Source organism: Psilocybe cubensis, chromosome 1, assembly GCF_017499595.1.
Source record: "Psilocybe cubensis strain MGC-MH-2018 chromosome 1, whole genome shotgun sequence".
Lineage (NCBI taxonomy): Eukaryota > Fungi > Basidiomycota > Agaricomycetes > Agaricales > Agrocybaceae > Psilocybe > Psilocybe cubensis.
Window position 1 is genome coordinate 1,792,056 of NC_062999.1, and position 26,897 is coordinate 1,818,952.

General features: G+C 45.3%; 9 protein-coding genes across 9 annotated transcripts; 4 read left to right on the forward strand and 5 right to left on the reverse strand.

The window, feature by feature from the left end:
• Positions 1–108: 108 nt before the first annotated feature.
• On the reverse strand, positions 109–2,057 carry JR316_0000550 (uncharacterized protein; the record flags this gene model as incomplete). Its single annotated transcript, XM_047886364.1, has 7 exons — positions 109–721; positions 773–966; positions 1,023–1,130; positions 1,182–1,450; positions 1,505–1,584; positions 1,639–1,779; positions 1,837–2,057. The coding sequence occupies 7 exons, from the start codon at positions 2,055–2,057 to the stop codon at positions 109–111; spliced, it is 1,626 nt and encodes a 541-aa protein (XP_047754110.1).
• Positions 2,058–3,740: 1,683 nt separating this feature from the next.
• JR316_0000551 (GDP-fucose transporter 1) lies at positions 3,741–4,773 on the reverse strand (the record flags this gene model as incomplete). Its single annotated transcript, XM_047886365.1, has 5 exons — positions 3,741–3,758; positions 3,790–4,275; positions 4,337–4,568; positions 4,627–4,637; positions 4,702–4,773. 5 exons carry the CDS (start codon positions 4,771–4,773, stop codon positions 3,741–3,743), a joined length of 819 nt encoding a protein of 272 aa, XP_047754111.1.
• Positions 4,774–5,695: 922 nt separating this feature from the next.
• On the forward strand, positions 5,696–7,042 carry JR316_0000552 (uncharacterized protein; the record flags this gene model as incomplete). Its single annotated transcript, XM_047886366.1, has 6 exons — positions 5,696–5,704; positions 5,763–6,045; positions 6,102–6,319; positions 6,374–6,514; positions 6,568–6,827; positions 6,880–7,042. The coding sequence occupies 6 exons, from the start codon at positions 5,696–5,698 to the stop codon at positions 7,040–7,042; spliced, it is 1,074 nt and encodes a 357-aa protein (XP_047754112.1).
• Positions 7,043–8,847: 1,805 nt separating this feature from the next.
• Positions 8,848–10,041, reverse strand: JR316_0000553 (putative 2-dehydropantoate 2-reductase; the record flags this gene model as incomplete). The annotated part of the gene is made up of 1 exon (XM_047886367.1): positions 8,848–10,041. One exon carries the CDS (start codon positions 10,039–10,041, stop codon positions 8,848–8,850), a length of 1,194 nt encoding a protein of 397 aa, XP_047754113.1.
• A 598-nt stretch (positions 10,042–10,639) lies between these two features.
• Positions 10,640–12,786, forward strand: JR316_0000554 (uncharacterized protein; the record flags this gene model as incomplete). The annotated part of the gene is made up of 3 exons (XM_047886368.1): positions 10,640–10,875; positions 10,908–12,537; positions 12,595–12,786. 3 exons carry the CDS (start codon positions 10,640–10,642, stop codon positions 12,784–12,786), a joined length of 2,058 nt encoding a protein of 685 aa, XP_047754114.1.
• Positions 12,787–14,832: 2,046 nt separating this feature from the next.
• JR316_0000555 (uncharacterized protein) lies at positions 14,833–16,743 on the forward strand (the record flags this gene model as incomplete). The annotated part of the gene is made up of 1 exon (XM_047886369.1): positions 14,833–16,743. The coding sequence occupies one exon, from the start codon at positions 14,833–14,835 to the stop codon at positions 16,741–16,743; it is 1,911 nt and encodes a 636-aa protein (XP_047754115.1).
• A 145-nt stretch (positions 16,744–16,888) lies between these two features.
• On the reverse strand, positions 16,889–20,090 carry JR316_0000556 (WD repeat-containing protein 75; the record flags this gene model as incomplete). Its single annotated transcript, XM_047886370.1, has 7 exons — positions 16,889–17,103; positions 17,153–17,836; positions 17,888–18,151; positions 18,219–18,716; positions 18,787–19,419; positions 19,475–19,800; positions 19,852–20,090. The coding sequence occupies 7 exons, from the start codon at positions 20,088–20,090 to the stop codon at positions 16,889–16,891; spliced, it is 2,859 nt and encodes a 952-aa protein (XP_047754116.1).
• A 212-nt stretch (positions 20,091–20,302) lies between these two features.
• Positions 20,303–22,508, reverse strand: JR316_0000557 (Demethylmenaquinone methyltransferase; the record flags this gene model as incomplete). Its single annotated transcript, XM_047886371.1, has 10 exons — positions 20,303–20,507; positions 20,560–21,238; positions 21,289–21,510; positions 21,573–21,624; positions 21,678–21,695; positions 21,750–21,834; positions 21,881–21,969; positions 22,033–22,083; positions 22,147–22,246; positions 22,318–22,508. The coding sequence occupies 10 exons, from the start codon at positions 22,506–22,508 to the stop codon at positions 20,303–20,305; spliced, it is 1,692 nt and encodes a 563-aa protein (XP_047754117.1).
• Positions 22,509–23,221: 713 nt separating this feature from the next.
• JR316_0000558 (Rhamnogalacturonan acetylesterase) lies at positions 23,222–26,612 on the forward strand (the record flags this gene model as incomplete). The annotated part of the gene is made up of 8 exons (XM_047886372.1): positions 23,222–23,784; positions 23,836–24,398; positions 24,448–24,626; positions 24,684–24,978; positions 25,031–25,351; positions 25,799–25,855; positions 25,912–26,155; positions 26,213–26,612. The coding sequence occupies 8 exons, from the start codon at positions 23,222–23,224 to the stop codon at positions 26,610–26,612; spliced, it is 2,622 nt and encodes an 873-aa protein (XP_047754118.1).
• Between the last annotated feature and the right edge of the window lie 285 nt (positions 26,613–26,897).

The following is a 26,897-nucleotide window of genomic DNA, read 5'->3' on the forward strand; positions in this document are numbered from 1 at the left end:
GCAAATATTCTTATTCTATCAGTTCCATTTGAACTTTAAAGCCACCAATATCCCACCCATGAGTTGGATAAAGTAAAGCGTAAAGTCATATGTTAGGTAGATACAATACTACCGCAAAAGAAACTCGTCAATGGATTCGAGCACATTCTTCCAGAATCGCTTCACGGTATCCTCCTCAAACCCATTTTCGTCATAACCCAAACTCACCCACAACTTCTCTACGAACGTATAACCAAATAAAAGCATTCCACCAGAACGTTGGCGCGAGCCTGTTGTTAGGGTATGAAGTTTGATTTCAGGATACGCTGCATGCTTGTACGTGCCATCCAGGTTCCCAAGAAGAGATAACCCTATCAGAGCATTTGATGGCACGTTGGGCTTGCAAGAAGTAGGTGAAGCACTCGAAGGGGCAGGTGGGGGTCTGATGTATCTTCCATTTAATTTATCGTCGTCCTCTTTGGCCCAGATACGCGCCCGTCGACCTCGTTCTTTTGCCATCTGATAGCACCGAGAGATGTTCAAAGGACTTTTGGCCGCTTTGATACTTTGGATTTTCGCTGAACGTGCACGAAACCAAAAGGTTCCCTCCAAGTTACCCTCACGGGGAAAGAAAGTCGGCAAAACTACATTGAAGTAGCCAATGGCGAGGAACCAATACGAGTCGTTTAGACGTTTGTCTGCCATTAAGTTTGGACGCATGTTGAGGGCTGAATACATCATCCTGCCAATTAAAATATCAGAACGATTTTGACAGATAATGCACTTGGCTTACATCGGCAGTTCCAAATTCGACGAATTAGTCCTGTGCCAGGCCACGTTGCAGATAGCAAATAGAGCGCTCGATATAGTCACACCACGCCGTTTACAATTTGCTAGAATCTTTTTAGTGGTTTCACTGCCAATCGAAACTGTCGGAACGACAGTGTGCACTCGTCCCTTTGATTGTCGCGGAAATGTGTGTCCTCCCTTAAAGACGCCAATCAAATGAGCAAAGAAAAGCACTATTAAAAGTCTTGCCTTACTATAAGCTTTTGTTGATTCTTCTCAAAGTCTACGCGGGAAGCTGCACGCGCAAAGCCTTTCGACGGTAAGGTCAATCTGTCCTCCATTGACGAAGGAAGAGTATGGCCCTGCTTAATCTGAGATTAGCTGAAGAATCGAACAAACGTCACCGTAGATACTTTGCCGTGACCCTTCGAATACCTTTCTGACCATTCGGAGAAGAGTTTTTTGTTCAAGTCGACAAGATCCAGAGAGCTTCCCAGAAGTAAGAAGAAATCATTGGCGAATTGATGCAGAGCCATTCCATCTCCCAAGAAATGAGTTGCGCAAATTAAGAAATCGTAACTCTTTTTTATCTCTTCTGTGGGATCGTCACTTGAAACAATCAAGTATGATAAACGACTGTCTGATAATGTACGTGGGCCGTTCAAGTACGCGTCAATGAGATCTATATTTTTGACGGATTAGAACAAATACAAACTTGTACATTTTTACAACATACCGTCCTTCGACTGAGTCCTGTATTCAAGTGCCTGGTTCGCATCTACGAGGGCTTGGTTTGTAGATTGAGGAAAGTCATAACTGCAGCGTTAAGTTAGATTGCGTCTTGAGAGGACAGTCGACGTCAAAGCTCACGAGAATACAATATCCTCGTAATCGTTCATCTTGACCTTTGATGCTAGAAGGGGATGCCTAACCCGCATGATAGCCCAGACAACGCCGACACGTCTTCTGTCGACCATATAGGACGGTGCCCGACAACCAAGATGGAGGTACCTAGATAGGAGATTTAGTCCACTGCAATCATCAACGAGCATGGAATAGGACTCTTACATATCATTGACGCCACTCTCTCGGGAGGGCAAAAAGTAAGATACTTCAGTTTCACCCAGTTTGCGTTCAACATGGGAGATGGTCTGATTAGATATAGCTTTCGCTCCGTAGTTGACAGTGGATGGAAGATCTTTGCGAGGCTCGACCAAATTAGAGTCCCATTTTTCGGCCCTCAAGCTATCATGGTGTCCTGGCTGGAGAATTTCGGGAGATGATGCCATTCCAAATTGCGGGTTTGCTTTGCCAGGAGCGACAGTCTATCGGTAGGGAGACGCGAGTAGCAGTAAAGACCTCTATCTAATATATGGACGACAAATGTGGGGTGTGTCCGAAATCGGAGGATATGGAGATATCAAGATTTGCAAAGGCTTCAGGACACATGGCCCAAGAGATGCATTTGAGAATGCTCGGATTCGATATTGTCTGCATCTTAGTTTATTGAGGCAACAAACCGCTTGTGTCTCGGAAGGAGTGTACATAATGATTTCGAAGTGAGCTGGCTTGTTTTCTTTCCCCCTTAAAGGTAATCTTCTGGCCAAATCGGATCAGCCGCACGCCCCGATCGCCACTCATCCTTCCTGCCGTTCAGCTGCCGTCAAGCCAGACAGCTCGGTTCGTCATTGTCAATGGCGGAAGAACGGCGACGGTGCACTCTTGCACCAAAACATGATGGATAGTGAGGCGATAAAGATGTTTACCAACTACAACCCTCAACGCCTAGAGCACGGAAACTTGCTGACCACAAGGGAAGCCGCGAAATCATGCTACAATCGATTTGATCAGCTTCGTTTATTGGAGGGCATTTTCCAAAGGATATCGGCTCTGTCTGCGCACTTACGCTTACCCCGTTGCCCTTCCTCGCACATGTTTCTTTTTCGCTTCATTTGACCAGGCAGTGGTAAGGGCGTGTTACGTATCTCTATGGACGCGGTCATCATCATCCGTTGAACAATACTCTTTTGAATCAAAACTTCTACAAGCTCGGGTACCTAATTGTACCTAAGTGTTGATCAATATCGCGTTTATGTAAAGGCACACAAGAAAGGGACAAAATCAGCAGACTTACGACCAGCCCATCAGGTGACGCCTACACTGCTTGCTTTGGCTTTTTCGAACATGGTGTGCTGCATGGAATCTGACAGGCATCTCACTGGGAGTTCCTCGTCACATATTGTAATAACACGTAGTGTCCGGCTTTGGTAAGGCTTCAGTTCCGTCAAATATACATATTCTGTTCATTAAGTCCACTACACAGACAATGCTGTAATGATTTAATCTCAGTCGAGTTGTTGTTTTGTAGAAAAAACAACTCGGTATTCTGAATGGATTCGGGGATACTGCGATATGTATAGTTTTGCGGTGTTACGTATCTATATTATTATTATTAAGGACAACAGCCTCAGTGAAAGAGCCCTTCGCCTCGGGGGTAGTGGGATATTTTTGTTATTCGCCGTATGAACATACACAGGGTAGCAGCTCTAGTATGCTAGTGGGAGTAAGCATCTCATTTAGTAACAATATATGGCATGTGCAGTTGATGGTACATGGTGTCCGGCCCTACTACCAGGTGGCTTAACTCTTTTCCTGAATACGTTTTTCAAGCTCAACGTTCTTCTCGATATCTGTCCTTTGGGACAAATTTCTGGCATGGCTGGGTGTCTCAGCTGATTTGATCCATGTATATAACCTTTCCGAGCTTCAGAATATGTCATCAAATAAGTCTGTATACGGTACTCACATCGTTCCTCCGAGGATTATTGAGATGGACAAGGCTCTGTTACTACAGACACCAAGTATGAACACCAGGTAAAGTGTTTTAGGAAAAAACCTTACGTTGTCAGAATATCATTAAAAATCCAAACGCCCAGTGTTGTTTGAAGAACCGATCGCGCAGCCTGTTCATCTCACAGGGTAAATTTGTACTAGACAGTGTAGATAGAAGAGCGGACTTACGCTGGAAAACATGTGTGTTATAGGACTAGTAACTTTGATGCTCAGGAGCCCCGCGACACAAAGCAAGAACCCGAAGAATCCTGTGACAAGACTCCCCGTGAAGAACACCCTCCAATTCCATGTATCACCTTTCAAAAGGGCGTAAAATGTGGATGGTTCTCCCTGAAGAAAGACGAAGGGAAGAATCATGATGGCGGAGCCGACGTTTGTCCACCAGGCAAGTTCAATCGTCGAGTTGTTGCAGTATGGGAGTGACTTCTTGATCAACACAGCGTGGAAGGCGATGAAGAGCGAAGACAGAACGCCATAGAAAAGAGAAATATTGGAAGGTATGGCAGATAGAGGAAGTGACGACGAAGGGGCGACCCCAATCATAAAACCCGTGGTGACGATGACTGCGGCTAGAAGGACCATCCCCGATGGTTTGGATCGCGTGTGCAAAGAGGAAACCACAATTGTGAGCGGCAATACAAGGCCTCTCGCAATCTGTGTAGTAATATGATCTATTAGGACATTGTTATATTAAAGAAATCTGTTAGTGTATCACCTGGAAAAATGAAGCCTCAACATCCCGCAAACAAAGGGTATTGAAGACGAGACCGATTATGTTAACGGATACAACAGGAACGAGCTTTTTGGCGATCTGTACTTCAAAACGTGGGATTTTGATTTTATCATAGACAGCAGCTGAAGTGTGCAACAGCACGACTGCGATCAGGAGCTGGAAGAGAAGGAAAAGAAGAGGAAGATCCGGCGAGTTATTGAGTACGGCCTTGTTACTTTCACATCCAAATGTTAGTTTTGAGACGGGATAATACAGGATAATTTTGGACATACACAAACACCATCTAAGAGGCGGGGTATGTCAGGATTACTGTAATGAAGTAGAATAGTTTCAAGCTTTGGACGTACGATGAGAGCCGAGACCATGTAGAAAGCGACGACGGCGGCCACTTGGATCCTCTGTGGATCGAAGGGGGCCATTTCGAATATTGCGAGCGTTCCTCTCCAAAGAGCGCAGACGGCTTTCCGAGAGGAGCGACTACATTATAAGGGCCCGGGGAACGCTCAACGAACGCGTTTGAGTGATTCCAATAATACCGGGTCGTGCAGGCCAGTTCGGAAGCCAGTTCGGTTTGCATTATTGATCCGGCTATAAATGATGACAAACGCAGATCTGATCGGAGACATTAGCCAAGGCTTATCCCGATATGTAGAACCGGATTAGGCAAAAAGCTTTTGATGCGGGAGCGAGTGCGCATCTCCCCACTTGGAAGTATAACAATCTGCTTCCCTACCCACGCACTTCTCACCTTCCGCTGGTCACTTTGCAGCGTCTCGTTCTGCACTGTCTCTTTGTCTTGGGAACTCCTGCATATCCGAGTAAGGTCCAACTATCCTTTGTCTGTGCTCGTCTGCTAGAGGCAGGCGCTGGCCACAGACATCTCTTTCTGGAACCGAATTCTTCGCATCCCCAGGAATCGACAAAAAGATACGATGTCTTTTAGAGGAGACCCATTTGCTCTTTCTCGACGCCGGTATCTTTGGATCGCCTGTCTTGCACTGATCGGATTATCCTTTGTCGGTCTTTTGGGTTCCACAGTTGGCAGTCTTCGCCCGTCATCGAACTTGGGGAAAAATGCTGGAAATTGGCAGCTGGAGAACGTGAAGCCCCCACAGGTTGACCAATTCCATTTTCAAAATTATGTCAAAGGTGACCCAACCAATAGATTCAGAGGTAGGACCAAAACCTACATTATTGACGCGTCCAACTCACTTGAATTGCAGACAACCTACAACCCAACGTCAAATATATCACTTCTTGGATATCTGCTGGATGGAGTGAGTGTCTTATTTGTCAACGTTGAGAAGCAAAATTTACGGATAATCTCCAGCAAACGACGTTATGACCTATGTAAGTATTGTAATTAGTACATCTTCAATGGAATGTGTATTCACAGCCGGAACTCAAGATAAATTTGATATACCTTGGATTGTTGACGAAACGCGTACCTATCATCGGCATGTTCACGCCTTCTCACATAGGAGGTCATGTACCCCCGATCAGCTTCGGGGATGTTTTCGATGTCCCTCGGCTGGCACAAGCAATCAATTCGCCGGTTCTGGAGTGGTACCAAGTGAAAAACAAAAGCAGCGGAGATTTTGATGAAATTGGATGTTGGAGTGTGTGGCAAGCCGTACAGGACCGTGAACAATCAGCTCGCGGAAGCGTTTTGACGAATATTCTGAAGCTCGGTGAGAACTTCTATTAAAATCCCATGTAATCAATTAATAACGTAGGAATTCATCAGATATTTCGTACACAAAAGCCCCCACTTGGATTAAAGTGATTCCACGTTATGAACACGATCAACACAGTTCATTTGCGGCTTTGGCAACATTGGGATTCCCGGAAACGCGAATTGACAACGCAGGAGAGCCTGACGAGTCACCACAGCATCGCCTCAAATTACCACCAGACGATCAACTTCTTTGTTACGATTATTTATACTACGTCTGTGCCCACCAGGTGAGAGCTTGAATTGTTACGCTAGTCGTAGGGGAACTGACGATCAGCCTTCAGCCCTACGAGTTTGACTTTGATTTCAGTCCGGCGTGGTTATTTGTTGGCCAGTACATGCATTGGACACCTAAGTTAGAGGCACTTGCAGATCAATATTTGAGAAGAGCATTTGGAACCCAAGAAAACGAGACAACGCCTCCTGTGTGTATTGCGCCAATATTTCTTCAATGTTCTTAGCGCTGAGACTATTGTAGTGGATCGCGATACACATTCGCCATGGAGATTTTGCTGCTTATTGTGGAGATCTTCCTCTCGACGACTGTTTTGCTCCGTTGTCAGTCATCGCTCGACGCGTTGAAGAAGTGAAACAAGAAATTCTTGATAGAAAGGGTATTGCAGTCGAGCATGTCGTGATGACAAGCGACGAAAGGAATGCGACGTGGTGGGAAGGTGTCACAGCGCTGGGATGGTACGGACTTGATCACTCACAAACTGTGGAACTTTACGGAGATTGGTAAGCGATCATTATAATTGGGGTCAAATATCAATGTTAATTCAAGATATAGGTACCCTGTTCTGATTGACGCTGTCGTGCAGGCCGGTGGGCTTGGATTTGTTGGCACTGATCGTTCAACAATGTCTATACTGGCTCGTCGAAGAGTACAGTCCTGGAAAGGAGGAGCAGGAAGAATGGTTAAGTGGGGTTCTGTAGGAGCAGATGACCACTGAACATCAGATCTATGGGACTATCTTGCGTTGATATGAAAGGACACTGGACAGCTACTGATTCTTGACTGCTAACTCGCACTATCTTTTTATTGTTATTGTCATCTTTATTGGATATGAGTTGGGGGGTTAATCAGGATTTCCATGAAAAATTACTCAACACGCTTTCTTCCCTGATATCATCTTCTATGGATCTGCGATGGATTTCATGGCCTCTTTTTTTCCGCTTTGACAAACGTTTGAATCCATGTCGTGAAAAGGCATCTATAACAGATAAGGCCGACGGGGTGACCACTATCAAAGCCAAAACCTGGCCAAATCCCCATTGAGTCGCGCCATCACTAGTACTTGGATTACGCCTCAAAAGCACTTCGCTGGAGACGACAAAATATGTGAAAATTATTACCTGGCACATCATGATGCCAACCAACATAGGATCAAGATCATAAAACCAACGTCGTCGTTTGGGGCGACGGGTCACAGCTGAAGATAGCGGTGTTCGTAAAGCGGAAGATGCATGACGGGTTGGTGTCACTCCATCGGACGTGGCGTATGTCGCTTGCATATTCGGGTTCGTACTGGACGTTGACATCTTAGAGATATGCGCAGATAGTGAATGCGATTCCCGTTTTTCCATTCGCGGTTTACGTGCCGAACCGAGTTCAAATCGTTGGCGCCTCGACTGAATGTCGCGAATAGCCACACAGACATATATGAATGTCAATAAGGATGACATTGTAAGACCGATATAGCGACCAGCTCCTAAAGCCCGCACTTCAAACAAGAAGAGCACAAATTTGAGATATGGAGAACATTCTGACTGATTTCCAAATGTCGGGGCCCTGATCCTAAACATCGGTTTGCATGAGTGTGAGCTTCAAGGACCAGACTACCAAGCCAGATATCACACCATATGTATAAAGTGAGAATCATGGAGAATATGGTCTGCACCATAGCTCCATATTTGACTTTGAAATCAGAAACATGCGAACTACTTTCGTGAACAGGATCAGATGCTTCAGCTTTATGTCTCGAGTATGTTGCAAGGGCGAAAAATATCCCAAAGTTTGCAAGCCTTCAAGTAAGATTGTCAGTCTACACAAACATCAATGAAAATTTTCAATGGATGATCACCATATCAAGTTGGAAAGTTGAAGTGCTTGAAAAAAGGACAATTGCTCTCTTTGGATGATTGCAGCGAGAGATATGCCAAAGCTTGTTGCAATAAATGTCCATAGAGTAATGGGGGCGTCTTCCCAAGACCTATCAACCAACAAAACTGGTATTTCCGATAACAGTTAGTCATCCATAAAATAATCAAAGAGACGACCACAAATTTGGAGAAAAATCGATACGAAACAGCTTACCCAGTAGAAAGGCTTGTAGGTAGAAACTGATCCGCACGCCCTGGTAAAGATCCCGATTTAGTCATATATTGTAATGAAGTCTGACAATACAACAAACGACGCCTGCTATGTCTGGATTGGTATCCGCATACCCTATACACTCGGTCAGCGACGAGGTCGACATCACCGTCGATGCAGTACAATGTTCGAGGGAAAGGAAGAATGGGTCTGCGGAAACATTGATCGACATGTACATAATCCAGCTTTTGATCTCAGGGTCTCTACTCAGGGCTGTGCCTGTAGACAGATACAGGTGTACCAGCATGTTCATCTGGAAATTGTGACCATTTGAGCGAGGCCTTCGACAATCGAATAGTCCCAAGGGTCCGTGCAGCCACCATTCGATATGCAATAAATTTGGAACAATTTGAATCACGGAGGGAGGATGGGGTCGCAATTGCTTTATATTGTTGATTCCTCTGGTAACACGAGCTTCAGCTCAACAAGTTTTCGAAGCAACGAAATTGTTGGTGTTTCTACATCCAATTGTCGACCCAAAGATTCCAAATAACCGTTGATATATTCGATTTCGGTCTCTCTCCCACGTCGAATATCTTGTAACATAGATGAAATGTTGCCTCGGGTAAGGGCTGCCACTTGCAATACGTCGTTCTTCAAAGATTCGCTAGATAAGGACTTTGATAGTGGAGGAATATCATGTTCCGTGAAGTTTATACCCTCTGCCTGCATTTGCTGACCACTCTCCAACGTGTGTTGAGCCAAGAAAACTGACGATGCCTCATTGCATACTTGTTCAAGAAGATCAATAGCTGGTTTATGGGCAAAAAGATCACCATTCTTGCACCCCATTATTGATGTCAGAGGGTTAAGAACCGCATTCACAACCACCTTTCTCTTCATGGCTAGATCCAATTCAGAGAAAGGCCTCCATGAAACGTTCAGTGATTTAGTGAGAAGCAAGACAGCAACAGCTTCTCGTAAGGATTTGTATTGCTCAAAGTCCGGATCAGTAGGTCGAGTGATGTCGGAAAGCCGCAGCCTACGTTCTTCTTTGGGAAGTTCTGTATCCTGGAGGCCTGCTTCATAGTTTCTCCCTCGAGCTGGAGGGATACCAAACTCGATAGATCCTACACCAGCATGAATAACATGATATGGATCAGTCATGAATGCGCCGTGGGTGTTTGAAGCCAAAATAAAATGCGGACGTTGGGCAGGATTGCGGAATACCTCATGCACCAAGCGTTCATAGATTCCCATTCCGTTTTGCATTAAGACAATGGTCGAACTGGGAGACAGTCTAGGTACAAGTGCCTGAATGGCACTGACTGTATGTTGAGCTTTGATCGCGACGAAAAGAGATTCTATCGGAGTGCGCAAAAGAGGGCTGAGATATTGGGAAGCAGCAGGATGAGGCGGTAGATTAGGGCTTTCCATGAAGTCTTCGTGAAGAAATTTATTTGTACGAGAGACAACACCCATCCGCTCCACTTCTAATGATCCCCTTTTCATGTATTCCAAGCGATGAGCATGGGTTTTGTGAATTAGGCTTATAATATGCGAGCGTGGAAGAATTTGGCGGATATGGTGGGCCAGAAGACAGCCCACTGGGCCCATACCGAGAATATGTATATGCATGTTTGGGTATGAATTATTTCTCGTACAACTAGAAAGAGAGCCTCTGAATTAGCCAAAAAAGAATCAAGTAATAAAATAAAAACCATACAGGTAAGATTGAAAGGGAGAAAGATAATGGTCTATGTGTAGATGGAACTAGAGGCTCCAGACTGTGCTGAGTAAGACAAGGTAGACGTGCATGGAGACGGTGAACGCAATAAAGGCGAATGGTAACTGGTGAAGTTTGAGGCCAGTGGAATGCAGTTGTGAATGTCCAATCAACGTCCACCTGTTCGGTTCCCAGGTTCCTCGTTAGTCACGTGATAGTTTCGGGTAATCGGGCCGGGACACTATAATTTATACTGGAGTGCTTGTTTGGGGCTTTTTAGCTCATCTTCTTCAAGCAGGGATTTTGAGTCAGGCATCAGAAGTGGGGAATCTAAATTCCACGTCAGCTCCAATGTCCATAAAATGTATTGACTGCGGTTAAATGATTCTCGATTGCTGTGCAGACTCCAGAGCCTGTGCCCGCAGTGGAGGCGGAGTTTGAAATGCATTATATCAAGCGCCTGGTTCTGGGCACTTCGTAGTTGGTACACCTGAGTCAAAGATCTTCACTATGCCTCCCATCCCCTTCAAATTTCAAGGATCTGACGGCCATATCAGACGTCTCGCATTTGAAAACTTGCCCAGCTGGGACGAACTTGCATCCAAGCTCCATTCCCTCTATGCCATTCCAGTCGATAAAGTTGGTGTCTCGTATTTCGACGACGACAACGACGAGATAACCGCCAGTTCAAACGAAGAACTCCAGGATATCTATCGGACGACTTTCCAATCTAAGAAACAAATTAGGTTCAAGGTACTGGATATATCTATTGCTCGAGAATGCCCACACTCCGAATCACCTCCCCAAAATTCCACTCCGAACGGAAACACCTTGGCGAAGACCCTGATAACTTGGATTTTAATGACTGGCAGCGGTTTAATATCACGGACTATCTTGATGACGCACCTCATGCCTTTGTAGAGCTCATCAGTGGTTTGGATAAGGCTGGTGCGCATTCCGATTCCAACGACGAAAAGTCTACTGTGCAGCCTGTACTCGTTGATAAAGGCAAAGGAAAGGCGACTTCTACTGGAGCAATGTCAACAACCTCTGCACTGGAGGAAGAGTTTGCACAAAAATATCCCATCCATGTCGTCAATATTGCTCACCCACAAAGTGACTCAGGCGTCCATCACGAAGGTGAAACTGCATCCCATAAAACATCCTCGGTTCCATTTGATTCTCGTACTCCTGTGGAAAATAATGGCCCCCTTGATGATCCGCCTTTACCAGCCATCGAATCGCAGTCCAATACATCTTCGACTCTTACAAATGATATCGCAACATTTCTTTCATCCCTTTCTAACGTTATATCAGCACATCCCGAGTTGTCTGAAGGACTTCGCAATATTGTACGCAACGCAACTAACGGCACATATTGGGAAGCACATAGAGCTGCCTTATCACGAGCTGCCAATGATATGCAACAAGCTACTGGCCAAATCGAACAACAGGCTGCACAGAGGGTTTCTGAGGCCTTGGGCAATCTTTTTCGTTCATTCTCCCAGGTAACAGACACCTTGAATCAGAACCAGAACGCTCAACAACCTACGCGTGCTCCAGAGAACCAGCAGCCTCTTCCATGGTATCAACATCCATTTCCGGTAGGTAGGCACCCATGGGGCCGCAGATTCCCTGTTGGATTAGACCCCTCCCATTCTCCCCCGTGGCATAGTACGCCTTGGTCTGAAAGGGGACACCGTATCGTGCATGGGCATCCACCGCCGCCACCACCTTTTAACCCATTCTCTGGCCCTCCAAAATTTTTCCCTCCACCCTCACCACCTCATTTCGGCCATCCTGAAATTCCTTCTTTTCCACAGGTATCTGTTCCCCGACCTCCCTCCGCTCCTCCTCCTGGTATTTCCTCTAAGGTTGCAGACCCAAACCCCGTGACAACAAATGAGTCTAGGGCGGAGGAGCGAGCTACTCCTTTCGCTTCGGTCTATGATCGACTTGAGCATAAACAACAAAAAAAAAATTCTGCAGATGCAGTGGACCACATATTTGTAACAGCAGATATTCCCGCTCCTGTGAGCTCTAATCAACTCCTTCAACCTCGTAAATCTGAACCGCCTTCGCCCAAGCCGACCTCTCAGGAGTTGAGAGCCCAAGTTGAAGCAGCCAAACGAAACTACAAAGAACAGAAGGAAAGGTATAGGCGTGAGCGCGAAGAACGCAGAAATCAGGCGGGGGGGAATAGACTCGATGAGGCAAATTTTTTCTCTACTAACGCTGTAGCTGGTGAAGGCTCCCATATTGTTAGCAAGGCATCAGGGTCATATCCTCAGCTGGAGTTGTACAGTGCTGGACCACGTCCATACAATACTCATTTAGGACACGACTCGACCTCTAGAGGTAATTTGGTCTCTCGAGCAATGACACGTATCTCAAAAAGACTGTCAGATGTGAGCGTTATTTTTTTCCGTGGAAATATGAAACTACTCACCGAATTGCCATTATAGATGGGTTTCTCGGAGAATTCGTATTCCGATCTTCCTGATAAGATTAAGACTGAGATGCAGTCAAGGAAGGTAATTACAAAGGAGGAGGAAGATGACATCGTCACCAACTTATTGGAGGAACTCCTTTCTCTGCCTTCGAAGTCCTACCTCGCTTCTAGCTCTGTTGCCAAGGACAAAACTCATAACCTGTGAAGGGTGGGGTCTTTGAATTAAATCTGTAAGTACGGAGGAGTCGTACCGGCCTTTCGTTGTAATGATATTGTGAAATTCTTTGATGTATGACATGGCAGTGTAGATACGGTTATCCAAATGTAATAAACAGAACTACGGCTACTATGTAACAATGTAAGAACTACCCGTGTTAAAGTAATGTTATCTCGTCATGTATCGCGTCATTATACATAATCGCGTTGCATAGTACCCCTTAAACCGGTGAATCATTGTCGTCGCGTTCCTCATTTGGACGACGCGACGCCTTTGTTATGTTAAGTGATGTGATGATGTGGGAAGGTCGGTGATCATTCTTGTCTAGAAAATGTGAGCCTCATGGCAATTTCCGAACGTTCCTTGACTCGTCGACTAGAATGTGCAATGTTTCCTGATAACGCACTCGGCACTTTTGACACACTACAATGTACCTCAAATGCGCACAAGACTAGGTCTGATAAAAGAAGACCGGAGCAAGTTTCGGCCTCTTGAATCACACCTAAGATTGGGCTCATCAGGAACCAGCACCCCCTTAGGTAAGCAAAAGTTGGCTTACCTCCGAACCTTTTCAACCCTTCTGCACTCACACTATTCTACATTTTTGAACCACAGATATGTAGGTTATGCTTCTTTGAACACATCTGTGGTTTTTTTTTTCAAAAAAATTTTGATCTCAAGAAGTTATAAAGATTTTAATTTTTTTCCTTTTTTTTTAGTCTAACACGTCAGAAATGGTGTTTTCTCGAGTTTGGGAGATTTTCGAAAATTTGACAATGTTCTTTTGGCCGCTTATATAATGGTACACGTGACCACACGTGACAATAAGTCACGCCTAAGTAATACCTCTCAGACTCATTATGGACTTCCAGAGACTACAATTTGACCTCTGAGGTGTAATTCTATTATTGTGGGCATAAAGGCTAGTAGTAAGGATTGTATATGCACATTTATGAATTTTTTTTTTTTAAACTTTTTGTCTGAAACCATTTTCCGTCAACATAACTTTTGATTTTTTTTTCGAGCTGGATTTTGGCCGCTCTTGGCGCCAAGCCCATTGATTACGTAAGGGTGCTGGTTTCTGATGAGCCCAATCTTAGCTACACATCTGAGAACTGGCTTTTCGTTTTTCAAAGTCTATGTTTATGCAAAAGTGCTCTTGCTTCGCGCTTCCCGATGGCCTGGCAGCGTCACTGGTGATAATTCTCGTCTAGAAGCCATGACACGCTGATTTAAAGGTCGTTTTTTCATGCTCGGACAATTATTCGCGTTGTGGTCATGATTGTCCACATCAGGACGTGATGATGGTCCGGAGACCTATGGATTCTTCCTTTGTTTCGCGCTCATGCTTTTGCTCTTGTATTGGGTCACTTTCCCCATCCACTTAAAGGTTGACAGGAGCAAATGTGGGTAACCGCCTCGGATTGCCCCGACGCGTATGCATCGGAACGGATGGGACCTTTCATGGTCCATAATTGTCACCATGGAACGTTTGGCAGAGGCCAGAAGGATACAGCCTCGTTTATTCGACCCGACGTTTGTTTCTACTCCGGTCAAAGGAGTCTTCGACGCTATTTAAATAGCGACGATGTCCCAAATGTGTCAATCCGCCCTCTTTTCCCCACATTTCACCTTCCGCCCCTCCTCCTCCCCATCCATACCTTCGAAAAGTCGTGCATCTGACACACCGCCTCTTTCCCTGCCAGGAAACCCATGATTATCGAACATCCATTGAATTTTTCAGTGATTAAGAATATAATTGTACGTTTATACTTTGGTTTTTGTGGGCGTCAGTTTATATATGGTAAATGACACGCTTTGACTTCGGGCACAAGACCGTGACGAACGTAATCGATAGCGAAGCCACCGCAACTGTTTTGCAGATTAGCTCCGCATTGTTCTATCTTTTCTTTTTGCCTCCCGCATTATACTACATTATTCTCATTGTCCTTAAGCATTGATATTTTTGCTTCTTTTCTTCGTATGCCTTTTCTCTACGCACAACTTACATACTCACTACCAAAATAGCTTCCCATGGATGCCGCCGACACTGATGACAGCTCCAATCATACGCGTTCTGTCGCGTCTTCCTCACCTTCATCTATCGTATCCGGGCATTCAAACGATCGCAGTTCATCCAACGACTCACCAACTTCTCACATTCTCTCTACTCAGCTCGACTCTTCTTCAGTAGCTGTATCTAATGCAGTTGCATCTTCCTCCACAGAGTCATCTCAGGGACCAGTCAACAGTCAACGTTTGCGTTCTACACCCGCCGTTGGAGCTGGAAGGCAAATCGCGGAGAACATACTCACAGTACCTCCTGGTGTACATCCGTATCATCACTACCGGGAAGTGGCCAATCAGTACGAAAAGGGGATTACAAAAGATTGGGTGCCTGAATATATGTCCCCGGAGGATGTGGAAACCTACCGGAATGCCACTTTTCGAAGATTGGAGAGAATTCATCAATTGGAGGCGGAACAGATACGCCACTCTCGCCCCATCACCAAGATTGAACAGGCATTGTTCATGGCGCGATTGGACTACAGGATTCGATTTTATCGCATCTTCAGAATCAACGACCTTCCGACTGAAATTTTGACCAACATCTTTCACTTGGTCGCTTGGTCCGCACCCGATCCACGAGCAGCTGTGGCAGCGAGATTATGGCTCACGTCAACGTGCCGTCATTGGAGAACGGTTGCCATCCAGGACTCTACGCTATGGAACGCGATCTGGTTCCGAAGGCCACCCGATTTTAGCCAGGCTTATACATGGTTGGAGCGAGCAGGAAATGCAGCAATAGATGTCCGTATAAACGACACCGTTGAACATCCTCTTACCCTCGAATCAACAACCGTCCTTATCAATCGGCTGTTCGAAAAACTATCCAATATTCGGGTCTTAATCATTGTCGTTCAGGATTGGGACCCAGCATTGACAATAATCCACGCCCTTCGTCGCGTGGCACAAGAAGGTCTCCCAATGATCATGGAACGCTTCGAGCTTCATCGCGCAGGATCGGCATATGTGCAAATAGGAACGGGCTACGAACCGAGCTTCTATACTGAAGCTATCCCTCTGTTTGGTGGTGCGGTGGTGCCTTCATTCCGATATTTGTCTCTAAATGGCGTACATGTTGATTGGCAAAACTCGCATCTTACTAACCTCAGCGCTTTCGATATTCGACGAATGCCCCTAGAAAGGGTTCCTACGCTGGAGCGATTCAGAGCGATTTTGCAGGCCTCCCCAGATTTAAACAAAATGATCTTGGATGGTGCTGGCCCACAATGGCCGAGGGGGATGATAGATCCTTCTACGTTCCCCGTTATCCCTCTCCCTTTGCTCAAAATTCTGGTCGTAGGAGACTTTAGTGTGGTTTATGGAGCATACCTAATTACTCAGTTTGCTGCTCCTAATGTTTTGGACTTCACGCTTATGAACTTGCTTGGGACAGATTACTCACCCTTTTTCAATGCCCTGACTTCGAAATTACCATCGATACGAACTCTAACGATCCATACGGCCGCGGTTTCCAATGATTCATCTGCGGTTTCGATCTTTAAGTGGTTACGCACAATCCCCAATCTAACCTATCTACGTGTCATCAATGTCCAGCAAACGTTTCTCGACCTGTTCTTATTCGATTCCCAGTTAAGCCGTCCTGCTATATCTGGAACTAAATCTCTCATTTGCGACAAGCTTGCCTACCTAGAGATCCATTCGGTAGATATCCAGATGGTCTCAACGTGGATTAGCAAACGAAAGGCGCTAGGCTCACCACTGCGCAAAGTTTACATCGGAACAGAGACAGTTTCTCCCCTCAAACCCGAAGAACTTGCACCACTCAGGACAGCTATGCGGACTCCTCAAGGAAACGTCGCTGTACAAGTTTTGGCGCACATGCAAAAACCTTCAGAGGAGGAGGAGCTCCTGAGATAACACCCGCTTTCGTGCACTTTAAAGGACATTTTTATAGTATGTATATACCGACTGATTTTAATAGACTGGATTGTCGTGGTTGTAGACCAAATAAACTGTGACGACAGTAAATGTAGTTATATTCAACCTGGCGTACAAAATGAATTTAGTTCGATACTTTTTTCCTCTTCTTGCCCATCGAGTGCGGAGTAGAGGAGTGCGAGGGTGAAGCGACAGCATGACCATGTTGATTTTGAGGCATTTGGCTCGGCTTCGACTTCGTGGACAATGTTTCTTCAGATAGACAATCACTGTTGGTCTCTTTTGGGTGGATTCCGTTTATTGTAGGAATACCTTTTGATGAAGGTAAAGGCATGTCTTCTGTGATGGAATTGAGCAAAGGCCGGAAAATTAAATAAAGATAACGCACCGCGCAGGCAATGTGTTTTAAACAGTTTGATGAATGTGTCCATTTCTCCCGGTATTGGAACCCGTGAAGTATGTGCAATTGGAATCTCTCTTTCATCCTCCATGACAACGTCCTCTTCCACCACCTCATCGTGATCGTCTGGTATATTGCTTTCTTTCGCAGGTCGAACAACCAAATATGGCTTGAGGAGAGAGCTAAAAAATGTTTCCAATGAAGGTGCCGTATACGCGGGGTCGGTGAACACCTCATTTTCGCTGGACTTTCTTTGAACGGTAAAAGTATGTGCATGTTCTACCGTGGTGTTCGAAAAAGCAGAAACGCCAAAGATGTCCTGGAAGATAGTTTTTTTCTGCTTCTGAGGCTCAAGGTTCATTGCCCTAGCTGTGATTTCGCCGTCTTTCAATACTGGGCGAGAATCTCCAATCAGGACCACCCTCCAGGAGTAAGTAATACCGACCAGGTTATAGCCTGGTTGTTTTTGATATGAAGCCCAAACAACATTTCTTAATCCGAATGGAACGAAACGAATTGTAGTTGGTACTTTGGATGACACGTGGAAGAGGGTAATCTTCGTTCGATGGTCCTCTCCATCCTGATCTGGAGAGTGAAATACAGCAAAGGTTGATTCCTTTGGGTGGGGTACAATTTTGTCAATTGCCAGAGGTGTCAAGGTCTGCCATGCTACTACAATGGGGATCAGATAAAATATTCCGGGAGAAGATGGGTAATGCATACCTTGACCTCTGAGTAGATCCCACATCACGAGAACATTAATCCCGGAAGCCAGAAGAAAGCGACCATCCACACCAACAAAATGAACCGATTGAATAGAAACACATTCCGGGGTTGTTAAGGCTTGACGAAGAGAACGAGACACGGGGTCATATAATGCGATATGTGCACCCACTGATACCGCAAAAAGTGATGCATCAGGAGACCATGAGATTGAACCCGGAGTTTCTGAACGGAAGTCCAAAGTTGCATAGGAAATCCAAGCTTCTATAACTTGGACATGAGTAAGAAAGATTGATATAGGATGGATTCAACTCGCCACTGCGCTCTAAACCTTTTTGGTGACCGAAGAGTTTCCAGACTTTGATGTGACCATCTTTTCCAGTTGTTGTGAGATATACAGCCTTGTCAGCCAGGGCATTGGGGCTAAAACTAATATCGGTGACTTTGTGTATCCCATGCGGCCGATCAATACGCGTATTCAGAATCCATGTTTCGTTCTTGCTATCCCATGACCATAGTTTAAGATAAACTTCAGATCTGAATCCAGGATCTCCATCCCTACTGTCAATAGTTGCCATCCAATAACCAGATTCGGAAATGACAGTCTTTTCAACCGTGGAAGGTATTATCGGTTTGTCATCTCTTCGCGAGATTCTGTTTGACGGAGAAACCTCTAATTCGGATAGTAAAGATGACACAGAAAGGGAATACATCTGAAGAGATGAAGGGTGCGAAGAGGGAAGAACGAGAGTGGATGTGAGTCGCTGAACAGCGATAGGAGCGATGTTCAACTTCGAAGACGACGTCGGTCCATGAAATACGGATGGATCTATATAACACAAATAGGACATTTCATATAGTTTAAAGGATAAAACGCACACAAAATAAGACAAACGCACCGATTTTAATTCTCGAATAACTTCTGGTTATTTTGAGGCTTGCAGAGCTGATGAAAGTATAGGTGGCATCCGATAGACCTAGTAGATATTCTTCTTCGCCGTTCGCTGGTCGTGATATCGATATTGTGCTGATCGGGGCCCCCAGCCGTGGTATGAACTCCTTTCTGCCAGTTTCCAATTGCCAAATAACCAAAACAGCTTCTTCTCCGCCGCTCAGAAGGTATGCACCATTATTCGTGAAAGAAACAGATGATACAGCATGGGCGTGCCAATGGAAAGATCTTGTCTGAGTGCGCTTCTCAACGTCTCGAATATTAACAGCAAGATTGTCATTGAGGCAGTACCACAGGCGGATGACACCTTTTTCATCCCCAGTAGCAAAGTATTCGTCGGATGGATGGAATGCTAAGCAAGTCAACTTCTCCGGAGACACATACTTGGTAAATCCGGAGGTTATAGTATCCGTCTTAGCTACATAGACTTTGTGGCCAGCAGTGGCGACCAACCAAGCCCCGTTGGGAGAGATAGACAGTCCTGTGGGGAATCGTGTTTTGCCAACAGGGATAATTGCGGATGGCTGGTTCTTGTGATCAGAAGGTTTAAGAGAGATTTTAAGGACAACAGCATTGTTATCTGCGAAATATTTAGACGCAGTGCTCACGGGTGGATGTTTAATGCTGCTACTCACCGTGCACGTTAGACTTCTTTCGCTGACGAGATGCCGCAACAAATACAAATCCCATAAACTGTTTATGCGCACACATGAAGTGTATTGATTGTCCAACATCGATTACCTGCAAAAGGGTGGCATTCACGAAATCCCAGATCATGATTCTTCCATCCAGTGTCGCAGTGATTAGTTGAAACACATTGTGAGGGTTGATGATCGCGGACGTGAAGACGTCTGTGTTCGAGTTTTCTTCGCCTGAAGATGGTGCGGAAAGAATCGAAACTACTAGTCCAGTGGTACTAGAATAAATTTTAATGGTGGAGCCCACGAGCGAGAAAAAGTAACTGGATATTGGATAAACAATGGATTCAATAAAGGGTCATATGAAAACACACCTTCCATCCTTCGTAAAGATAGGTGGAATACGACTTGAAGATGGATCGGTAAGAGAAGCCCAATTCCAAGGTCTATCATCGTCCCAGCCCCGACCTTGCCATAGCTCAGCGCGTACCGGAGCCGCGGTGGCCTTGGATGGGTTCTCCTTGCCCTTTCCTTTGTTCAGAGGCTTGTGAGTGTCTTTCTGAGTGACTGGGACATTGTCTGAATTGGAGGACTTTAATGTGGACGCAGCCATTTGGAACGGCCTTGCAAGGTTTACTCTGAGTTCATTAGACGATAGAAAAAAAGGGACAAACAATTACACAAACAAATGCTTAAAGCGGGCGCAATTGGATTGGTACCGATCAATCTAAACTTATCTCAAGCTGATTCCAACCAGCAACGAACGTCAACAACGCTGGAGTTGGCCAATGATGCTCTACTAAGGAAAGAAAAGACGACAAAACATCATAAATTGGAACCTATGAGCACCCTGATCGAACGGCAAGGTATCTCCAGTTCTTCGAGAGTAGATCTCTTTCGTGCTTCCATCATACTTTCTCGGACGCGTTCCTCTTCGATCAGTTCTGCCTTTGATAAAGGCTCTCGCATTGGCAATGGCCATCCCATCGTATTTAGTGAATGCCATAGCGCAACACGAGCTTGCATATCACTGTAAATCATTCTGTGAACAACATTTTTGTTTATAAGTTTAGCTTATTCACCTTGTATACCTTTCAATCAACCTTTCGAATTTTTTCCGGCTTTGAAGCTCTTCCAACTCTACATCATCATCCCAACCAAAAGGTATTAATTCTTCTTTTCGATTTCGTATTCTGTCCTTGAGTTCCTCCCACATTGCTTCTTGACAGGCTAACACGGCTTGATTGGTGCGGTATAAATGCATAGCGAGCGATCGTTCACTCAAAGAATCTAGTCGGTTTTTCGGAAATAATAAAGCAGGCGCAAGAATGACTGCTTCACTCTCAGTTATAGAATTCTCAACTGTGTAATGATGTGATGGACTGGCCACATAGTCGTCAGAGCCAGCAATTTTAAGGTGGGAAGTTTCGGGAAAGGGGCTGGAATTCGATGGGTAAAATGTCAGGGGTGCGGACGCAGTACGAGCCCGAGTCGGCTTGATGTCAGATTCTCCATGGATTGCGATTCCTGACACAGAGGATGAAAAGGACATGGAGACAGGGCGCAAGGCAGGCACTTTGCTTTCCGACAGCTGAGATTTAGATCCAAGCTCATGATTATCGGAGTTGGGTTCAACAACGTATGATGTTATTATCTGAGGAGGCAGAGGCTGCAATGGTGCAATAGGTGGCATCGGGAAGCTCAGAAGGGGGCCCAGAGTGACCTGTCTAAAATACGTCGTAAAATAACTAGGCAATACGGCTTGCGAACATCAGAAAATCTACGACCACGCATAATCGCAGCGAGCTTACCAGAAGGCTTCATGTTGATAAACCGATTCTGAAAAACAGATTGGTGAAGAGATTCTAACAAAGCGTGGTCATGAGGTGGTCGTGTATCAAGATCCATAATTTCTGGGGAATGCGAAGGGGCCGTAGTACTGGTATGAGATGAAAATCGAGCTGACTGAGCTCTTAGTGGTTTTGATCGAAGCGCCGTTGTGAACCAGAGAGGAAGTGTTGGAAATAAAGCATCTACCAAATTCATGATTTAAAGATAGGCATAAGAGGAGAATAATCAGATAAGCCCTGCCTACCTTCTTCAATCATTTCCACCGTACCCCCAGATCGTAATACTCTGGAAACTTCCTAACGTTCAGGTTGAATATATGCGTTTCGTTCAAGAAGTTCTATGGGCACACCTCGAAGAGAACTCCCCACTGAGGTCGTAGTGTCAGGAAGGGAAGTCAAAGGGCCAGTATGTGAGTACGCACTTTGTTTTCAGGAACACCTAAAGCTATACCCTGGATATGAATATGATCAAACTCGTCGTCTTCGAACGGCAGTTTGGTGGTTAGGCTAGAAACCGTCAGGAAAGGTAAAAAAATGGATGTTGGGTTCTCACAAGTTCCCATGCTTCCACTCAATCCGCCTCGCCAGCGAAGGGTCCAAAATCTTGAGGGGGATTTGAATATCCACCAAATCGAATCCAACCTAGTAGAATGACAAATTAAATGATTGGTACACAGAAGAGCAGAAAGAGGAAGAAAGACGAACAAAATCGCAATCTTTCCATTCTTTGGCAGCATTTATCACCCATGTTCCGGTCTACAGAAAGCCTTGATCGATAAAAGTCTCTCATATAGGCTGCAACGGCAATAAAGAACATACCCCGCAGCCAAGATCTAACACACGGCTTGGAGGTTCCTTCAAGGGTGCAAAAGAGCATGAACCTTGAAGATATTGCGCCAAGGTATTGTCAAAAGACTCCCTACGGGCAATTTACGATTTGAATGATTGGTTTGTAGAAGCCAGATGGATGAGGGATTGAGACAAACGTACAATTCGAGAACCTTTCTATCATAGGAAAGGGGATAGGGTGCTTTTTCGCTGTCATATGAGTGGTGCCTTTGACCATGCTTGTATTGGAAATCCTTCCGACGCTTGTACCTTTTGCCTTCATTATTGTTACCGTTGCTATAAGAAGTAGACGTCGTCGAATAAGAAACCGGCGGAGACGGCGGCGCGTTCATGACCATGACTATAACTTAGGCCTTCTACAGAAAGTCTTTGCGAGGCAGTAGCAATATGGAATGTGTTGGCAGGTGGAGACTCCAAAATATGAGGTAACAAGTTGACTAGCGGACCCCGGAGCAATATGCTGCGAATCAATCAAACCATGATGCGGAAGGGCGATCAAGTAGAACTTACAAAGTCGCAGGAAGGACGAAAACACGATTGTCATTGCAAGGTATCAGCTCTGAAACGTACATAACAGACATTTATCAACAGTCGCCGTGTATGACAGTGAATATCTCCATAGATATAGAATGGTACCTCAGTGATGTATAATGTTGACATCATTACCGAGGAAGCACATCATGACATACGGACAAGTATAGCGGCCTCAAAGCCTTCAATCAGTATAGATGGACCCGGGGTAAGTGCAACCACCAGCAAATCATTACAACCTAAATAGGGGCTAAAATGTATGGTGTCTATTCACCGACGGAATCTTATTGAAAGGCGACAACATATGAATGAATCGAGCCACCACTTGATTAAAGGTGCAAATAAATTCGTGAAGCTGTCGAACTTTGATTTACCTTTTGAAAAGGTGTCATCAATATGTAGTAGGTGCTGGCCTCGAAAAAATGATACCGCGGATGGATGTGTGCCTATGTGGACTGACGTAACCAAGTTCCAAGACGAGGGACGATGTGCTTAAATTAGAACTGTCACCATCATGCCTCCTCGACGAAAACCAACATCCACCCGCCAGAAAAAGGCCGACCAACAACTAAAGCGCGCAATCAAACGGGGTGATGTGCCACAACCAGAGGTCAAGAAGAAACCCCTTCGTGGTCGTAAACCGCGTATAGGGCCCACTGGTGAACGTATAGGTTCAGCTGATACTTCTGTTATCCAATCCGCACGAAAGCTGCAATCTGCCTTCATCAAACTTCCTCCAAACTATTTGGAGCAGACAAAACAACTTGCTTCTGACCTCGTCCTGCAACGGCCCATACCAGATGAGAATGCGATCTTCCATAACTTTGTTCATGCGAATGATTCAGAAGTCGAGGCTCTTTCATGTCCTAGGAGACCCAAGTGGCGTTTCGATATGACTAAACTTGAAGTGGAGAAAAATGAAGAAGGCGTTTTCAAAAAGTACATCGCTCAAACCGACCGTGCGCTAGATCAGTGGCAAAACAAGGCGGATCTTGCTACTAGTCATACCGATTCAAGTCCTACCATGCCTCGGTCGCCGTCCTACTTTGAAAGAAACATAGAGGTCTGGAGGCAACTGTAAGTCTACGAGGGTGTCTGGAGTCTGAAAATTCTCTAACCTGACTATAGATGGCGTGTTACCGAAATATCTCAAATCATCCTAGTCCTCCTCGATTCCCGATGTCCCGTGTTGCATTACCCCCCATCGCTTGCCAATTACCTTACTGGTCGCAAGGTTATCCTTGTTCTTACTAAAGTTGACATATCTGGAACGGAGCGTGTCAAAGCCTGGGTTGATTATATCAACAAAAACTACCCAAATTCTCGCATTGTTGAAGTAGAGTCCTACGCCGAAAAACAGGCGTCAACAGACCATCAAGGTCGTAAACATTACGTGCCCTGTATTCCGGAGCACTTTCGTGCCAAACTCGTCAGAATGATCAAGGAGGTGCATCAAGAGCTGTTAGAACCTCCTGAAAAGGTCGCTAATAACCCAGATCGGCTCAAAACCTGGTTTCCTCCAGTAAAACGTGAAATTGACTGGGACGCCGTTATGCAGGCCAAGGGCTCAAAAGTCGGTGTTGCCGTTGGTGGCGCTGCAGCGCCGCGTCCTATATCACCAGGCGAAACTGAACAACAAGAATCATCTAATCATCATCAAGAACCTAATTTTTTGACCATTGGCTTGATAGGTGAGGTGCTTGTATCGACTTCATAAAGCATGATTTCACCTGTCCTCAGGCCAACCAAATGTTGGTAAATCATCACTACTCAATGCTCTTTTCGGTGCATCAAAGGTTCGGGCGTCGAAGACTGCCGGAAAAACCAAACATTTCCAGACATTGTACTGGACTCCTGATGTCAGACTAGTCGATTGCCCTGGACTTGTTATGCCTAATTATGTGCCGATGGAAATGCAGGTATGGTTATAATTTAGGACACTCTGCCGCTTTCTGCTTCCATACCTTTGGTTTTAGGTTCTTTGTGGAATTTTGCCAATATCACGTGTATCAGCAGTTTCTGCATGTGTTCATTTCGTTTCACAATTGTTACCTCTGGAACGTATATTCAAACTTGTTCATCCAAGCTCGAAAGCTCCCCCAGTAGAAGACAAACGTACCTGGCGCGACGACAAGAAAGTTTTAAAAGTGGATGAATCTCAAAAATCTCCTGCTTGGACGGCAATGGATATCCTGACTGCCTATGCTGAAGACAAAGGATGGATCACAGCGAAAGCTGGGAGACCAGATATCCACAGAGCAGGAAACGCCAGTACGTTTATATTCTGTTTACATACTCCATCTAAACCCACTCGTTCCTCTAGTCCTACGAACGCTAGCTGAAGGAAGGATAGGATGGGCATTCTGGCCCCCCGATACACCCCTTGAAGAAGCAACAACAGCAGATGATCATCTAGGCATTTGGATTCCTCTTTCTGACCATACCGATGACATAAGTGCCAGTGATCGGGAAAGTGAAGAGGAAGATGATATACACGAAACCGAAAGTCCCTCTTTTTCTGCTCCGGCAGAGGAAGAAGATAGCGAGGAATCAGAATTCGGAGAAGAGGCACAATCAAGTGTCAGTCAGGTCGGAGTTAGTGGAAGGTTTGGTGCACTTGCTCTCAGTGAAGGAGAAGAAACAAGTGAATGATTGAAATTAATTCCGACAAGTAGGAGGTCAAAACAGATGCTGACCGCAAACGAACGATCTGATCATTGTTACAGGTATATCATAACGGTATTTTGTGCACAAATCTATTCTGTTGTCGTCGCATAGTGGAATATAGCCTCATGATCTGCGTATGGTATTTTATTTCTGTTATGACATGGTCCAGATGACCAATTCAAACAGCTATTACTACTTCTTCATGGTGCGAATTTATTCCAAATCTTCGGCAAAATATAACGAAGGGCTATCATGACAATGCTGAACGTCGTCCTACTATCACGAAGCCATGCACCGGTCCGTTTTCAACAAGCTCAGGGGACTTATAAAATCAACAAACTCTAGGTTGCCTAAATCTCGTGCGCAAAGATGTTGGCTGCATTTATTGCTCTTGCTTTTGCTGCGTTGGCTCATTGCCAGACAGTCTACTTAGCAGGAGATTCTACCATGGCAAAGGGTGGAGGGGGCAGTGGGACAGATGGTCGGCCTCATCTATTTTCTATTTCTCCTAAATTCAGGCTTATGATGTGTTGAAAGGATGGGGACAGTACCTGGCCCAATACTTGACGTTGCCTGTTGTAAATAATGCGATCGCTGGACGTTCAGCTAGATCCTACACTGTTGAGGGTCGCTTTACGACTTTGATCAACACTGTCAAACCCGGAGACTTTGTTGTCATCGAGTTCGGCCACAACGATGGCACCTCTGGTGCGACCGACAATGGCAGACAAGATGCCGTCGGAAATGACACCACCACAACCGCAACTGTTACAGCTGCGAAGTAAGTTTCCGGTGTATACTTGTCTTCCTATGTTTGGGCTGAACACCCATGATCCAGCGGCACTTCGATTGTCATTCATACTTTTAATTTCTACGTCCAAAACGCGGTTAATTCCCTCAAGGCAAAGGGTGCTATACCGATTGTGTCATCCCAAACCCCTGATAACATCTGGACCAATGGCGTTATAGGCCCTCCCTCACGCTTCGTTGGCTATGCCCAGCTAGCAGCCAGTCGAACTTCAGTGACGTACATCGACCACTTCGATTATGTAGCACAGGCATACGATTCATTAGGCCAAACTACGACCACGACATTCTATCCTTTGGATCATACCCACACATCTCCCACTGGTGCCAATATCGTTGCACAAACCTTTGTCCGAGGTTTGATATGCTCCACAAGCACTTTGAATAAGAAGCTGAGTGCAAGCGGCAATACTGTACCAGGTGAGCAGTAAGCCGGATCCATTGCTTCTACATGGACTTATGATGCTGGCGTAGGAAAATGTCTTTGAGGCCGTTCTCGAAGTTGGATCAGGCGACCTCATCTGGGTCCAGAAGATGCCTCGCAATTAAAGTACACTTCAAATACCGGTATATTTCAAGATCATGCTGTCAAAGTTAGGTATATGACATCAGAGGGTTTATCGTATTTGGACCAAATACAAATTTCTGAACAATACATAGTGCCTTCACCTTTGGAGCGTTGAATTCAATAAGGTTGAGCCTGCCTATAGCATTTG